At 43.1% G+C, this 16,319-nt stretch overlaps 1 protein-coding gene across 2 annotated transcripts in view; it reads left to right on the top strand.

Moving 5' to 3' along the window:
• The first annotated feature begins 230 nt into the window (after window positions 1–230).
• enpp2 (ectonucleotide pyrophosphatase/phosphodiesterase 2) overlaps window positions 231–16,319 on the top strand; it is a 16,532-nt gene continuing 443 nt past the window's right edge. Inside the window, exons 1-25 of one of the 2 annotated variants that reach the window (XM_035530877.1) lie at window positions 231–331; window positions 887–989; window positions 2,132–2,296; window positions 2,602–2,727; window positions 2,891–2,951; window positions 3,769–3,866; window positions 3,984–4,063; window positions 4,143–4,262; window positions 5,705–5,760; window positions 6,679–6,744; window positions 7,035–7,107; window positions 7,481–7,589; window positions 7,923–8,048; window positions 8,554–8,585; window positions 8,736–8,863; window positions 10,034–10,118; window positions 10,238–10,325; window positions 10,685–10,854; window positions 12,064–12,199; window positions 12,422–12,561; window positions 12,814–12,949; window positions 13,259–13,336; window positions 14,670–14,802; window positions 14,913–15,066; window positions 15,431–16,319. The exon at window positions 15,431–16,319 is cut by the window's right edge and continues 443 nt beyond it. In XM_035530877.1, the coding sequence (XP_035386770.1) occupies window positions 314–331; window positions 887–989; window positions 2,132–2,296; window positions 2,602–2,727; window positions 2,891–2,951; window positions 3,769–3,866; window positions 3,984–4,063; window positions 4,143–4,262; window positions 5,705–5,760; window positions 6,679–6,744; window positions 7,035–7,107; window positions 7,481–7,589; window positions 7,923–8,048; window positions 8,554–8,585; window positions 8,736–8,863; window positions 10,034–10,118; window positions 10,238–10,325; window positions 10,685–10,854; window positions 12,064–12,199; window positions 12,422–12,561; window positions 12,814–12,949; window positions 13,259–13,336; window positions 14,670–14,802; window positions 14,913–15,066; window positions 15,431–15,601 (2,652 nt within the window). In that variant the 5' untranslated portion in view covers window positions 231–313 and the 3' untranslated portion in view covers window positions 15,602–16,319. Of the gene's footprint in view, window positions 332–886; window positions 1,002–2,131; window positions 2,297–2,601; window positions 2,728–2,890; window positions 2,952–3,768; window positions 3,867–3,983; window positions 4,064–4,142; window positions 4,263–5,704; window positions 5,761–6,678; window positions 6,745–7,034; window positions 7,108–7,480; window positions 7,590–7,922; window positions 8,049–8,553; window positions 8,586–8,735; window positions 8,864–10,033; window positions 10,119–10,237; window positions 10,326–10,684; window positions 10,855–12,063; window positions 12,200–12,421; window positions 12,562–12,813; window positions 12,950–13,258; window positions 13,337–14,669; window positions 14,803–14,912; window positions 15,067–15,430 lie in introns of both variants that reach the window. The other variant, XM_035530878.1, reaches the window with a different exon arrangement.

Raw genomic sequence — 16,319 nt, 5'->3', positions numbered from 1 at the left:
GAATTATAGACCTACGTTAATGCTAATTTGTTTGAATTTTTTAACCTTACAAGTATCACTCGCATTAATTTTGTTATTTTTATAAAGTTCATAAGTTGTGAGTTTTCCGTGTAAGCCCCCCCCCGTTCATCGTGCCCTATTTAACCCGTTCCTGTCCTGACTCAATCGTCGGCACTGGCGCGTCTGACTTGGTCAGGCGCGAACTGCGCAGGATCAGCACTCGACTGGGACAGTGTAGTGCGGTGCGGATTCAGCCCGCCAACGTCTGCCCTTATTACTGCACAGAATCGGGATAATCTTCACAAGGTGAATCATGTTGCCACTAAAATTGGTACGGTAAGATTGTGTTCAACGTTTTTTTTTTTTTTTCAGACTCGCTTGCGCGAATAATAAGTGTCTCTTACTGTAGGTCTTTAATTGCACATTTGATACGTGCATACTTTGTCATTTGGTGCAATCATGTAAAATAAATAATGGCTTCTTATGGATACACGTGAATATTTTCTAGATTTAACAAAAATATTGCAGAATGGCACACAGATTTTTATTTTACATCACAGAATTGTAAAATACGATTAATCATATTTATTATGCAACTTATTTTGTTAATTTGTAATACGACCATGCTATTGGTCGTATTACAAATTATTCTATTCAGGATCGAGTAGACAGAACTCTATCGCGCTGTGCATCAAATATTGGTCTACATATTATTTTATTGTATAAAATCGTAAGGCACTAGCCTTTAGGAACTGTCAAGTTTAAGACATGTCTATGCTCTTGAGCGTGTTATCATTTCGCCTGTAGTCCTTAATGTGTTTTCATCTAACAAACACCTGATGTTTAGTAACCTTGCTTTCGTTGTATTTGTTAACTTCATTTCTAGGTGTTGTGCACAGTCTCTGTCCTTTGTGGCTCCGGTATTTGTCTGGCGTACGTCGTTAAGCGGTCTGGAAAAGCGGAGTCTTCCGACGAGCCTCGTTCGCGTTGTGAGCCTTCAGGTTTTTCACAGTACTGCCGGGCTTGGCCTTCTGTAAACTTACCAGGCGTTGTGCTTCATTTTGATTAACATAAATTCAGTAAAAAAAAAAAATCAACTTTTGTTGAATTGGCTTTCGAGTTTAAAGAACCGAAATAGCTTCTTGTGGTGGATGTGTTGCAGAATGTCATGCGAAGCAGGAATAATACGGTCTTTTAATCCCTAGTTCCCAGAGAAGGAACGTACAGTGTATATCTTGTAAAGAATCTGTGTTGTGTTTGTTAATGAACCCAAGACCAAATCAACCGGTGACATGCTAAACATGTCAAGACGCGTTTTTTCTGTAGACAAATGAGTATATTTTACTTGAATTTGGGAAATAATTATTAACAATTATGTTTCAGGATTCAGGATCTAAAATGATAGGTTTTCTTTCTTTCTTTTTTTCCCCTCTTCTTTGCAACACAATAATAAAAAAAAGTGTGTTGGTAATTTGCATGAGACGTGAGAGCCAGCTTCGGTTCCCTTGAGCTGGTTGCAATGGCAGAAACAATCGCTCTCACTGTTGCCTGTTGGGCACGGGACTGGTCCGCTGAAGTATACCCGGGCTATATTGGCTTTGCTTTACCGTTAGTCAATATTAAGGAGCGCAGACAGCGCTCCGGTTCTTTCTGACACAGATTAGTTGCCTCACGTTAAAAACAAAGATGAAAGTTTTTAAAAGGATGAATGAAAGCAGCAGGATGTGTAAGATGCAGCTTCAGGTGTGAAAGGTGTAGCTGGGATGTCAAGGATGTCACTGGGATGTCTCAAGGATGTCACTGGATTGTAAACTATAAAGCAGATGTCATCCAGCAGTGTTATCTCACTACACTGTACTTAATTTGACTATATTTAGTTCAACCCTTGCTAAGCACCTCATATAAAAGCACAAACACACACACACACACACACACACACACACACACACACACACACACACACACACACACATACAAAAACGTGGTTGATCCACAAAGACAAGATCCTTTTCAAGAGAACAAAAAGAGGCTATTAACTGCATGCAAGTTTACACACACACACACACACACACACACACACACACACACACCTGCAGCAGATGTTCACACATCTTAACCCCCACGCCCACAGCCTCAGGTCCTCAGTTGGACGTGCCCTGGGACAGCTCCTCAGGCTCCTGCAAAAACAGGTGCTTTGAGCTGCAGGAGGTGGAGCAGCCCAACTGCCGCTGTGACAACCTCTGCAAAACCTTCAACAGCTGCTGCTCTGACTTCGATGAGCACTGCCTGAAGACGGGTAGGCCATGCCCTTGGCCACCCAAGGCCACGCCCCTGCATGCACGCTGAACTTGCAGATGTATGGTTCTGTTCTAGGCTTGTGTATATAAGGGACACTTATGACTTACATACATACAGTATGAGTACTAAAGAACTTTACAGGAGTATTTTTAATTCTCAAAGGCCATGCTTCTTGAAGTTCACATGGAGGCAGTCCTTTTAATAAAAGAAACCCAATCAAATAAAAAACCTCTTGTTTCTTCAGCAGTAATCTTGCAGGGCTGTATTTCCTGTGCTAATGAGCAGGTCTTTTGTTTCCGTCAGAGGGGGGGTTCGAATGTAGTAAGGAGCGGTGTGGGGAGAGCCGAAATGACCGGCATGCTTGCCACTGCTCTGACGACTGCCTGGCCAAAGGAGACTGCTGCACCAACTACAGGACTCTCTGCAAAGGTGGGAGAATGCCCTTCACAAATCAGGTCGTCAGCATGATATACATGTATCCGATGTCATCTGTGACCGTGCAGGGTGTGATATAAATGGGCAAAGCAGTTTAAATAAACCTGCAGGAGCGCAGGTGCAAACGCATGGCTGATAGTGTCCTCCTCTCTCCTAGGTGACACACCCTGGTTGCAGGAAGAGTGTGAGGAGATTAGGAGCCCTGAATGTCCTGCTGGGTAAGTGACTTTTGTGGTCTCCCAGAGCTGGATGGGGCAGTTTCACACTGCAAGCCCCCTCAGTTAAAAAGATGAAGCTAATAGCTGATACTCTATCAGCAAATCTCACTCCAATGTTTTGAGATCTGCCCTTCCAATGTGGAAACAATTTTCTGGTTCAGAAATTGTTGGTAAATTCCATTTGTATTCACTCATAAACCAAGGCCCCAAAAAGTACATGGGTGCTATGTCATCAGAGAGTTTATGGATCTGGACTGCAGTTCCCAAACATTTCCAAAGAGGACTAGTCTAGGATACCATCCCACCCCCAATCTCCACCCTGGAGATTTTGGTCCTGAAGACTCGATGCCAGATCTTCCCCTCTTAGGTACTTGAGAAACACAAGGCTGCTGGTGGCAAAGTTGACAGCCCACCTTTCATATGCAGCTGTGAATACCTGCCACACTTCCTAGCTCCCAGCATGCCTGTCACACCTGCCTATGCTATTTTACATATCTGTGGCCTGCTAACGCCACATGGCACTGATGCCGCAAGGTACTGGGCGAAAGCAAATGCAAGCGAGGAGAGCATCCACTTGGGGAAACACCCGCAAATGAGCTTCTTTGGTTCCTTTGGAAGCTGTGTGTATTGCAAAAGGTGTGAGGACTAATCATGCATGTTACTTTGCATCTGAAGCCTTCTAAATGGTTCTTAACATAGATTAGCATTTTACGACAGTTGGGCAATAGGACAAGGGTTAAAAACGGGGGCAGATTGTGTATGCATGTCATTCATAGACAGCTTCATAGATTGAATTTTTTGACGTCTTTTCATTCAGGTTTGTTCGTCCGCCGCTCATTATGCTATCTGTTGATGGCTTTCGTGCCTCTTACATGAAGAGGGGAAACACAGTGATCCCCAACATTGATAAACTGAGTAAGATTAAACATCTGTTGACACTTAGAATGGCACATAGTCTCCAGGACATGCTATGATATAGCATCAATATTGTGAAGCCTTCACTTATCTGATAATGTTGTATCTCCTTTGCAGGAACTTGTGGAACCCATGCACCATACATGAGACCAGTCTACCCCACCAAAACATACCCAAACCTGTACACCATTGCAACGGTATCCTTTTTACACGATGCCTTATGCAGCCTTATGCTGCTACTTGGTGCATCACGATGTGTGTTTTCCTCCTTTGTAGGGTCTTTACCCTGAATCCCATGGCATTGTGGGTAACTCCATGCATGACCCCGTCTTTGATGCAACGTTCACCCTTCGGGGGAAAGAGAAGCTCAACCATCGCTGGTGGGGAGGACAACCCGTGAGTCAGCTCCCACACACTGCCGTCAAAGAGGTTTTAACAACTCTTTAAAAAAGAGGAATGTTATATATAACACAGTGTCACAATCTGTGTTCAGCAGTGTCTCAATCATCTACGTATACATATTTTGCAAATACACCATTTCTTAATCTTGTCAGTATTCCAGATAGATGCTTTCTTAAGAAACTCCCAGTTTGGTGGCATTGACTGAGCCATCATTATTAAACACTCTGGTCTATATGTGGTGGGTGTGAGCTGCGAATACTTTGCAAACAACTGGAGTCCTTCTGTGTTTGGAGTGCCCTGCAGATGAGCACGTCGTGAGACGCAGCCACATAGCAGGGATTAGCCCAGCAGCACACGTGGTGGAGATTAGCCCAACAGCACACGTGATGGGGATTAGTCCAGCAACACATGTGCTGGGGATTTGCCCAGCAGCACACGTGATGGGGATTAGTCCAGCAACACATGTGCCGGGGATTTGCCCAGCAGCACACGTGATGGGGATTAGTCCAGCAACACACGTGATGGGGATTAGCCCAGCAGCACACGTGGTGGAGATTAGCCCAACAGCACACATGATGGGGATTAGTCCAGCAACACATGTGCCGGGGATTTGCCCAGCAGCACACGTGATGGGGATTAGTCCAGCAACACACGTGATGGGGATTAGCCCAGCAGCACACGTGGTGGAGATTAGCCCAACAGCACACGTGATGGGGATTAGTCCAGCAACACATGTGCCGGGGATTTGCCCAGCAGCACACGTGGTGGGGATTAGCCTAGCAGCACACATGCCGGGGATTTGCCCAGCAGCACACGTGGTGGGAATTAGCCCAGCGTCTGGAGCCACCGCCCAACTTTCACGACGCTTCCGTGGCGCTAACTCCAGAACATTCCGGGTGAACAGTGATGGCGCAAGAAGACACTCTTTGAAACTTGTAGAGTCTGTGGGCCATGCATGAGCCTGCCGGTGAGTTCCCCAGCTCTGATTTTGCGTCGTCTGGGCTACTCTGGCTTTTTGGTACAAACCTTCTTCTCTGATTCTGTCAGAGTGACCTGAGTGTGATTTCTTAACAGCTTAATGGTGTAGTTCCATGAGCTGGTGCATGAGGTTGCATTCCATCATTTGTCACTGACTGTGTATACAGCAACATGAAAAACCTCAAAAACACTATAAAGAGCAAATATAAATTATAAAAGTCATTACTAAACAAGTCTTTGGATCTTAAAAATATGTTTCTTTATTTTTCAATCTCAATCGAATTAATCTTTTGTGAGGTTTTATGACTTTGAGCATTATAATTTACCTTTATAGGTAAGGTAGTTCATTATATCAGATTAAGTGACATGGTATACATCGACATTTTCCTCAAAATGCAGACTACATCACAGAACAGTCCAGCATATTCTTTTTAAAATTCATTCACTTCTTCTTCCAGATCTGGATCACCTCTTTGAAGCAGGGTGTAAAGGCAGGTACCTTCTTCTGGCCTGTGTAAGTCACATATTCCTGAAACTCTTCTACTATTCTCCCCCATTCTGGAAGTGCACATGAGCACCAACCAACCCACCCAAACACACCCCTCACCCACACACACCCCTCACCCACACACACCCCTCACCCACACACACACCTCGCCACTGCATGTGACAGTAGCATCTCTCCAAAGCCCCCCTACGTTTGTTTTGTTTTTTTCTCGGAGGTGGAAGTCGTGCACAGGTTCTTTGTCAGCAAGGATATGTCAGCAACACAGCACCTCCCACATTCACACACACACAGACACTTTGTGGAGGAGCTTGTTTTGTTTTTTTTTTTAGTGAAGCACTGACCAAAGCAGCTCTGACTGTTTGGTAGCAATTAGTGAAAAAAGGGCTTCTTTATACAAACGAGTCCCTTTAAACTTCCAAGCTCTTTCCTTTGAGGCCAGAGTACCATTCTAAGCATGTCTTGTGCGCTGGAAAAAGTAGGAAATTAAATCAGGCTTTAATTTATGGAAGTTAAGAGGTCAAGCCGCCTTTAAAAAAAAATAAATCTGCATATCATCTGTTGATCTGAACTTGATGAAGGGTATGTGCAGTATGGTGGGTGGAGACCAAAGGCTTTCTTTTGCAGATTTGTAGTCATCCATGTATTGCACACACAGAAACATAGACATAGCTCCAAGTTTATATGTAATGTTAACTAAATCTTTCAGTTTTTGCCCAGCAAAAAGCTTAAACTTGCATGCAGTTATTAGCCTCTTTTTGTTCTCTCAAAATGGATATTGTCTTTGTGGATTAACCATGTTTTTGTGTGTGTGTGTGTGTGTGTGTGTGTTTGTGTGTGTTTGTTTTTGTGTGTGTGTGTTTGTGTGTGTGTGTGTGTGTGTGTGTTTGTTTTTGTTTGTGTGTGTGTGCGCGCACACATTTGCAGAATGATTCCACTGGAGAGGAGAGTGTTAACCATGCTGCACTGGCTTCACCTCCCAGACACAGAAAGGTACACCTTTTCTACCTTCTGTTAGGGATTGGGCAAAATCAGGGAACTAAACTCCTCTCATCCCAGTTTGTTCAGATGTATAATAAATGCACTCATCCTTATTAAGGTGTATCATCTCTTTAGATGTTTTATAAACATGATTCCAGGAGTTACTGACCTTGTCAGTGTATAGCACATCGGTCTTGGAAAATTAGGACATGCTCACTTCTGTGTGTAGTGGCCATGGTTTGGCTGGCTGGCCCTTTGCCATTTTGTATGGCGCTCATTGCTGAACTAATGTGTGTCTTCAGGCCATATGTTTATGCCATGCACTCAGAGCAGACAGACACCTATGGTCACAAACTGGGACCCAACAGCTCTGAGGTGAACAGAAATTGCACGCATAAATACACACACACTTACAGCAGATCATACACCCAATAACAGCCAAAACTGCACAAACACATGCAGGCATGGATGTTACATGCTCCACATTTTTCTTTAAGAAAATAAGATCTTAGTATGCACTCACGCATGCAAATGCGCAAATACACACACATGCGCACGCATGAAAGCACATGCGCACACATACGCAGTCTGAGTGGTTATTTGCACCTAAATTCGAGCCAGAGATTTAGTGCATACATTGCATATAATTTCCTAAAGACCTCATGTGCATGGTCAGTGTTCCTAGGGTTTCTGAGTTCAGTTGCATGTCTAGCTAGTGAATATGTTAAATGTCTTTTTGTCTTATCAGCTCAACAGCCCTCTGAGAGATGTCGATAAGGTGGTGGGACAGATCATGGATGGCTTGAAACAGATGAAACTCCACAGATGCGTTAATATCATCATGGTGGGAGACCATGGTACTAAAAACTGCACCTCTCATACTATATTAATATGGTTTTTACACTGGAAGATTAATATATTTGTTATACCTATCACTTCCAGTAACTAATTTATTATCAAAATTCATTAAAAAATTTAATTACAAATATCTCATACCCATATGATTCATAAAGATAACTTTTTAGCTATAGTTAGTTAGCTATGCAGAATTGCTTAGATTTCATGAAATTTAAGTCCCTGTATTGATTTAATTGGGAGTGCCTGCAGTAATATTTTGTTGTAGTGCACCTACATTTCTGTAGGTCTAAATGAAGGGTGTGCAGTTACGCCCTGAATTGCTCTGTTTACAGGCATGGAAGAAGCCCACTGTGACCGCACAGAGTTCCTCAGCTCCTACATGTCCAGCGTCGATGACATCATCCTGATCCCCGGTTCCCTCGGTAGAATCCGAGCTCGGCAGCCCAACAACCCCAGATGTGAGTATCCCTGGTGGAGAGAGGGTCTGATAGTGCAGACCTGCTCTTGACCTCTGTACAGAACATTTAGATCAGACAGAACCATTGAGATACTGTAGTAACATCTCATCATCACAACATAGTTCTGATTATCTTCAGTCCATGATCAGAACTATTGTGCACTCTCTATACATATCATTTGGATAGTTCAGTGTTACTGTGCCTATCAGTGGCTGCATCTTTTCTGCTCATGTGCCTGGAACTACGTAAAATTATCCAAAATAAGTAAGGATTAGCTTCAGCTGGTCAGTCTAGGTTTTGATACTAAAGCCAGAACAACAAACCTACCACACTGCATGCTTTATGATAATCTCTGTGCTCCATGCTTAACTTAAACACATATCTAGTTATGTTATATTATTACATTCATTTAAAATACTCCCCAACGTGCAGAAAATTGTTTCATTGTAAGAAAATTCCTGCGACTGAAATAACATGTTTTGGGTTTTTTTTTTGCTTCTTCTAGATGATGCAAAAACAGTGGTGGCTAATCTCACAGTAAGTACAGTTCTGTTACATTGCATCCTTAAAAACCCTCACTCTGGACAGCCTATATGGATGGTTATTAGAGCCAAGACCCCAGGTTCCTTTACCTATTTGGGCATGAGCCAGGCTCTCTAATTGTGTGGCCTTTTACTCCTCTCAAAGTGCAAAAAGCCTGACCAGCACTTCAAGCCTTACCTGAAGAAGAACCTGCCCAAACGCCTTCACTATGCCAACAATCGCCGCATTGAGGAGATTCACTTGATGGTGGAGAGAAAATGGCACGTTGCCAGGTAAAGTCAGCTTTAATAGCGAGATGTGTTGATATGCTAGTGATACAAATACTAGACAATGTGCTCATGTGGTAATGATTCAGAGAAGCTGACTTAGGCTCAAAATCTTGTGTTAGGCAGTTATCCCATTTAAAAAAAAATCAGATAAGTAACAGTGCTGGCATGATGTGTTGGTATTTGGAGGGTAAATGCTACATCTCGGACATGCCAGTTACTGATGACTACAGGACAAGAAATGGAATCATGCAATGAAGAAAGGGGGTTGCAGGAGCAGGGTCCTGGAATTAGATCACATGACTCAATCTCAAGAGGCAACTCCAGCAGTTAAATGGGTTGTGTAAGACTTTTAGCCTAGCTCCCTGTCCAAGCTCCAGTTACCTCTGAGGGCAGATTTGTAACAAGTTTGACTAACGTGGCCTTAAGCTTGGTTTTAGCGCAGGTTAACGACCCAGTCAAATGTTCTGAGAAGCCCCAGAGCTTTGCTCCATTGTCACTGACTGGGTTTGGCTGCAGATGTTCCTGACCCTCTCCTCCACAGTAAAAACCTTTAAAGCAGCCATAAATGTCTATCACTGGCCAATGGCATTCAGCTATGGCTCCTAGAGGAAACCCATGATGTCATGAGAGCTGGTGGTGGTGGTGGTGAGCTCTGAAAACACACCACATGGCAGATGAAGACGCAGCGCCTGCGGTAGAGTCGGCTAGCCCTGCTCTGTTTGCCTTGGCTCACTGCAGGTCCAGAATGAACGAACTCTTTCAGAAAAGCCAGTGGACATACAGCCCAGCCTAATCAGTGGCACCAGCACCCTGAAGAGGTTGCTTCTTCACCTGGACGCGTCTCATCGACCACGTGGGCAGCAGATTGAAGCCTGCCTGTAAATCTCAAAGCTCGAGTGGCTTGAGGTCTCCTGTTCTTGTGTAATTTACACTATATGCTTGAAGGACCTGGTAGGGCTCAGGAAAGAATCACACTGACGTCGAGTTTGTTCCAGATGCTTGGCATTGATCGTTAAAACCTTCATGTTGACATTTTATCAGATTAAGTCAGGAATTTTACCTACATTTTATTGCCTATACATCGGAGCTTTAACTACATCAGAAAATCCATTACTATGACCAGGAGCTGATATATATGGTAATAAAAACTGTCACCCTGGTTCCATGCCACAGGAAGGCTCCTGAGGGGAGGCGGCATCCGGGCAAGTGTGGTTTCTCGGGCGACCATGGATATGACAACAAGATCAACAGCATGCAGGTATGTACATGTGCCAGGGGGCAGTGCCTGGCCTGGGGTCAGAGTCTATCCCTGGTTTAAGGGGCAACATCTGGCCCAGCATCGGGGCATCCTGCTTACTCAGCGAACCTCTCTTTTAGACCATCTTCCTTGGATACGGGCCAATGTTCAAATTCAAGACGAAGATACCACCATTTGAGAGTATCGAGCTGTATAACATCATGTGTGGTATGACTGCTATTCATCTGTCATTTTTTTAATTTATCATATAGATTTTTTTTGCCAATCAGTAGAACTGCAGTTATTAGCTAATAGAAACACTCATTAATAAAAGATAATAGGAGGCCTATTATTAACACAGTTATATATTAGCAATTAAAACTGTTTGTTAATTTGCCAAAGGAGCACATATACTGTCATAATGACAAACACATAAGTCACTCTAGATAACACAATCTGCCAAATGCTGTTACGGTAAATGTTTAATGAAGACTGTAGCCATCGTTACTAGAGTTCTGTGTAGGATTAGTCGGTATTTAATCTGCATTAGTCAGTCCTCAGTTTCCCTCCATGATCATCATTCTTAGACCTGCTGGGCCTGAAGCCAGCCCCAAACAACGGCACCCATGGCAGCCTGAATCACCTGTTGAAAAGTCCCATCCACAAACCAAGCATGCCCGAAGAGGTCTCCAAACCCACGCCCACCGCGCCTGTCATAGCTGTCACGGATGAGCTGGGATGCACCTGTGATGAAAAGGTCAGCAACATATTTGCCATCACGGTTATGAGGACGGTTGTAAGCTCCCGTCTGGATCCAGCATGGCTTAGTCATGCTTTGTGGTGAAGCTTCCCAGCAGAATTATTATGGAGTGTGAATCATTTTTCATATCTTAAAGTCGGGTACGCTAGCACTTTTTGAATCACTGTCTAAAAGTTTCAGTGTCAGTTAAAAGCTTGGACACACATGACTGAAGGTATAATTTAATATAAAATTGTTTTTAAGACAAATAATGAATGTTTGTAGCCTATATATAAATTGATTTCCAAATAAAAAAAATGTAAAGCAAAAAATAAATATATGAAAGCTTTAATATTTTTAAATGCCCCATTAGCAAATATTTTTCATTCTGAATTGTAGTCGCTCATTCTACAAGTGCTCAGCATATGCTAGAATTTCTTCAAGGAATCACAGCTGCTGCTTCATGGAGTTGGTTAAAAGAAAACCAAGCACATGCAAAGCTGTCATCAAAGGAAAGGGTAGCTATTTATATAACAAGATTTAACTCAGCATAAACACAAATGTGTTATTTCATTGTTTTGATACCTTCATTGTTTGAGTAGGTATGTCCAGACTTTTGACTTTTTACACCCACTGATTTTATTTGGTAGTTGTCTATTTAGTAAGCATTCAAGGGTCCATGTATATCAGATATTTCCAGTAGATACCTTACTTGGAACATTACAAACTCCTGCAAATATCTAGAGGCTTTTAAATTGCTTTTCTGGTTGTCTTGTAGTCATGGTGAAAATGTCTAGAGAAAGCAAGCAACATTTCATTAGAAATCGAATTGTTAAATCTTGTCCACACAGATTCTGTGATAATAAAATATTATTGATTCTTCTGTTAGATTAGATTTTCTTCCAGATTATTGTTTTAGTGTTAGTGTACATTATGAAGTCAAGATCAATCAAGTAAACCAAACCCTGTTGTGTTGTGATGCTACAGTAATTACACTACAGTAATTATATTCTTGGATTTGCTCAGAAATGCAGCTTAGCTGTAACTGTCATAGCTGTCTTTTCTATTAGATGTTATACCTTAGACGTGCATGGTTCCATAAATCCGATAATATACTTAAAAGAAATAAAGCAAGACAAAATAGACTTTCTTGCTTCTCTAAGTGCTCTTGCTTACTGCTGATGTGTAGATCTCTTGCTAGAGACTTTCACCTTTAATCTTTTGCAGTTGCGTTCAAAAAATAGAAGGCAGAGGGCAATGAAAGTGGCACTTGTAAGAGGCCATAACCTGGAGTCATTCTGGCTCTGTCTCTTACAGAACAAAGTGGAGGAGCTCAATCAACGTCTGAGACAAGTTATGGATGGTAACCCCCCCCCCCCCCCACACACACACACACCTCACACTACCACCATCATCCCCAAGCAAAGGAATGAAACAGTTTAGTCTATGTGTAGATTCCAAATAGTTTCCAGACACAATATATTCACCAGCAAAATTAGCTGAAACAACTTAGCATCGGGTTTCTTCAGCAAAGTATTTCTAAGAACATTATAGTTCCCCCTCTATTTTTTTTACAATTTAACAGACAGCAAGAATCTTCCTTATGGCCGGCCAGCAGTCTTGTACCGTACGAAGTACAGTATTCTCCATCACAGTGACTACATCAGCGGCTACAGCGAGGTGCTCTCCATGCCCATCTGGACCTCCTTTACTGTCTCAAAACAGGTATGACATCTATACACTCCCCACTGTGACCCAACCAACCAGGGACCAGGCACCTGGGCACACTCAAGTGCTTAGAGACATAGGCAAATTGCAGTCTAATATGACTAATATTACTTTTCGTTTCAGGATTTCTCTCATATGGAGATTCTCGAGACAAGTCTTTGTTTTGGTAATTTGTGTTGATGCGCAAGCTTTGCTTATTTTACACTGTGCACTGTGTTATGGTAGGTTGTACCTTTTTGCGTATTTCAGGTGGAAGTGGCAACCCTGTCTGAGGATTTGAGTAACTGCTTGAAGCCTGATGGCAGAGTGGCATCAGCCCACAGCCAGTCCTGCACCAGCTACCGAGCTGACAAACAGCTCTCTTACGCTTTCCTCTATCCACCCCGTGAGTCCCTGAGACCCAGAAATAACCTTCAGATGGATTAAAAATGACCTTTAATGGGGGAATCTTTAGACTTCTGCATTCCCGACCAATTAAACTTTAAATGCTGCAAGCCTGATATTCTGCCAGTGCATATATCATTGCAATTATAATATGATAAACTGCATGGCCACTTAAATATAGTATATACTAACATTTCAATATACATTGTGTCACTACTATCATAGCTGACTACCATAACGCATCATATGTAAATGCATCAAAATATTTTTCGTTCATTGGTCCATTTGTTCTTTGTGTCATGACTGACAGAGTTGGGCTCCACTCAGGAAGTGAGATATGATGCCCTGCTCATCACCAACACCGTGCCGATGTACCCGGCCTTTAAACGTAAGCATTCTGTCTGGCTTTCAGCGTTACGCTTCTTTTCGTCTTATTAGTGGAAAAAAATATGTAGTCAGGTGTTAAAGTTAAGGGCTACATGGAAGGCACTGGACAGAAGGTATCCATGCACTAAGCTGTCTCTGCACATTGCTTCACAGCAGTTTAGTGCATATATCCAATTAGCATATAAGAGTTCAAAATGTGTAGGTGCTCCAAGAGATTGTGCATTGCATAAAGCCATGCTACATTCCTCTGCTACATGGGAAAATGAGCAGCAGGGGAACATTGGTCAAAGTAACAGTACTTAATGTCACATCTGAAACTGAAAGCAAATGTTTGAGTTCTGCTGTAGGTTACCAAATTGGCCTGGTGGCAGAAGGCCATTGTGGGGTATTATGTTTCAGTGTCTGAATGCAGACAGTGGTGTGCACTTGGAACTGGCTGACACAATTGATTTCACATTTCATTGGCTAAAGTCTGGTTTGAATTATCCCTGTGTGAGGACACAGCCCACCTCGATTAGTTAGGTGGGCTGTGTTGTATCTTTCAGCAAGTTATTTGTTGTGCTTAGGTAAGATAGCCCTCTTGAAAAGTCCAGGGGAAAATAAGTCTTTAAAGAAAGAGGGATGTGTTTGTCTGTCATTGGAAGCTGTGTGTGGCCCCTGGTGTAAACCTGGCTAAAACGAACCACTGTGTGAGTAGTGACTCTGTTTTAAATCAAATGTTCAGACACAGAAGAAATGAATTAGTGTAGATGAACACACATACATAGGTAGACATAAATGAAACCAATATATTTCTACTCTGGTCTCTTGCACCCAATATACCATTTTTAGAATAATTACACACACACTCACTCATTCATGCGCACAAACGGCTGTTCAAACTTCCATTCTCTCCCTGTGTTTGGAGTAGTGGTAGATGAATGTACGTGGGTTTGGCAGACTGCAGAGCAAGAGAGCAGCGCATCTGCTTTCAATTAGCTGCCCTGGAACAGGGCCACTTTGAGTTTCCCTTTGAAGCATTGCCGCCTGCACAGCTTCAGGGCCTCCTCCTTCTCTCTCTCTCTCTCTCTCTCTCTCTCTCTCCCTCTCCCCATGTCCTCTGTGCTCAAGTCTCTGTGTGTAGTCTTGACTGCTTGCCTCTTCACCATGATACCTGACCTTTTTCTTCTTACATCTGGAGTAATGTTACTTTGCCCCTCTTCGAGCCCCTCCACCATTGTTACCTCCCATGTTGGGCATTTTTGAAGCCAGGGAAACATAAAAATGTCAGTGCTCTTTCATGTCTATATAAACAATCCATCTGGTATGTCTGCCTGTCCGCCCACCCATGACAGGGTTGTGGGGATATTTCCAGAAGACTCTGGTGAAGAGGTATGCAAGTGAGAGAAACGGACTCAATGTGGTTGTCGGTCCCATCTTTGACCATGACTACGACGGCCTTCGAGACTCGGCCGAAAAGATCAAACAGTATGAGTATTATTACAGCCAATGGAACAGGTTTATTTCCTACGTATAGTAAAAGATAGGAAAAGTTTGAATACCTGTGTGTATGTGGATGTGCACATGTGTGATTTCAGGTTTTCCAGTGGATCCATGTATGTCCCCACTCACTTCTTCATTGTGGCGACAAGTTGTCTGGACTATGCGCAGACAGTGGACTCGTGTGACGGCCCTCTGAGCGCCTTCGCCTTCATCCTGCCACACCGAGCAGACAACGATGAAAGCTGCAGTGTAGGCCACATCCCCTTCTCTTAGTCCATCTTCTCTTCTGTTCCCTTATCTTCTATTCTTCCAGCCTCCTCTCCTCTCTTCTGTCCATTCTCTTCTTTTTTACGGATTGGTTCGTTATGCTGTTTCTGTATGCACACAAATACCATGCAAGGAAGCTTCATGTGTTTTAGGCTTCTGGCGGTAATATGTGTATTTCAAAAGGTGGCATCCGCTACTCAACATCTGTGGGACTAGGAAATGTAAAAGTAGCAGTGGAGGGCCATGTTGTGCTTTTTTGGACTTTTGGCCCAAGATGCGCTCATTCTTTAAATGTAGCACAGTGCCAAAGCTTGACTGTCTCACACTGTTCTACTCCCTGGTCTAGAGCGCGGAGGATGAGTCCAAGTGGGTGGAGGAGCTGATGAAGATGCACACGGCGCGCGTGCGAGATGTGGAGCTGCTGACGGGACTCGACTTCTACCGCCGTACCATGCTGAGCTACGTCGAGATCCTCTCGCTAAAGACATACCTGCACACATATGAGAGTGAGATCTGAACCACTATCCTCTGCACTAGTCGGCCCAAGACCCTGCCCACGCCCGACATCCTGGTCCTGCCCAACACACAGGTCCCACCCCACACCCAACACCCTGTCCCCAACCAACACCCCATCCCACTGTGCTGCCCTGCTCCCTGAGATAGTCAGGTGTATATTTTTATAAGAGCTGTCATATTTATTGTCTTTCATGGTTAATCTTTAAGTATAACTTTTCAGCGATTTCCCTCAGTGAATTACATGCTTGATTGGGTCCCCTTTTAATGAGTAATGTAATCTGAGTGTGCAAGTGTGTAGTTTTTTTCTTCTTCTTTTTTTCCCCCCTGAGTTATGAGTGAGCGCTGTGTTTTAGTGAATGCCATTAGGCTTGAGAAATTGGAGAGTGAGTGAGGAAATCTGTATTGTATATTATAATGGGGCTTTTAATATTGTTTTTCAACTTGTACCACTTGTGTGATGCCTTAAATGAATTTTATTACATTAAACACTTTTATACATAATTAGTCTACATCCAAATTGTTTTGCGGGAAATAGCAACGCCTGGTGGTGAATTGGCAATTTATCAAATTATGCAATTCCATCGCCATGTGGGAACTAATTAGACCCATTTATTTTTACCTCATGGTATTGTTTCTGAGTGTCCCCTTGCCCCTTGGGACTGAGTTAGTGGTTGATATCTTGCCCTATGATATGGGACAACCTTTCAAAAACCCGCTAT

Source organism: Electrophorus electricus, chromosome 10 (genome assembly GCF_013358815.1).
Source record: "Electrophorus electricus isolate fEleEle1 chromosome 10, fEleEle1.pri, whole genome shotgun sequence".
Taxonomy (NCBI): domain Eukaryota; kingdom Metazoa; phylum Chordata; class Actinopteri; order Gymnotiformes; family Gymnotidae; genus Electrophorus; species Electrophorus electricus.
This window is presented reverse-complemented; position numbering and strand designations above follow the sequence as displayed.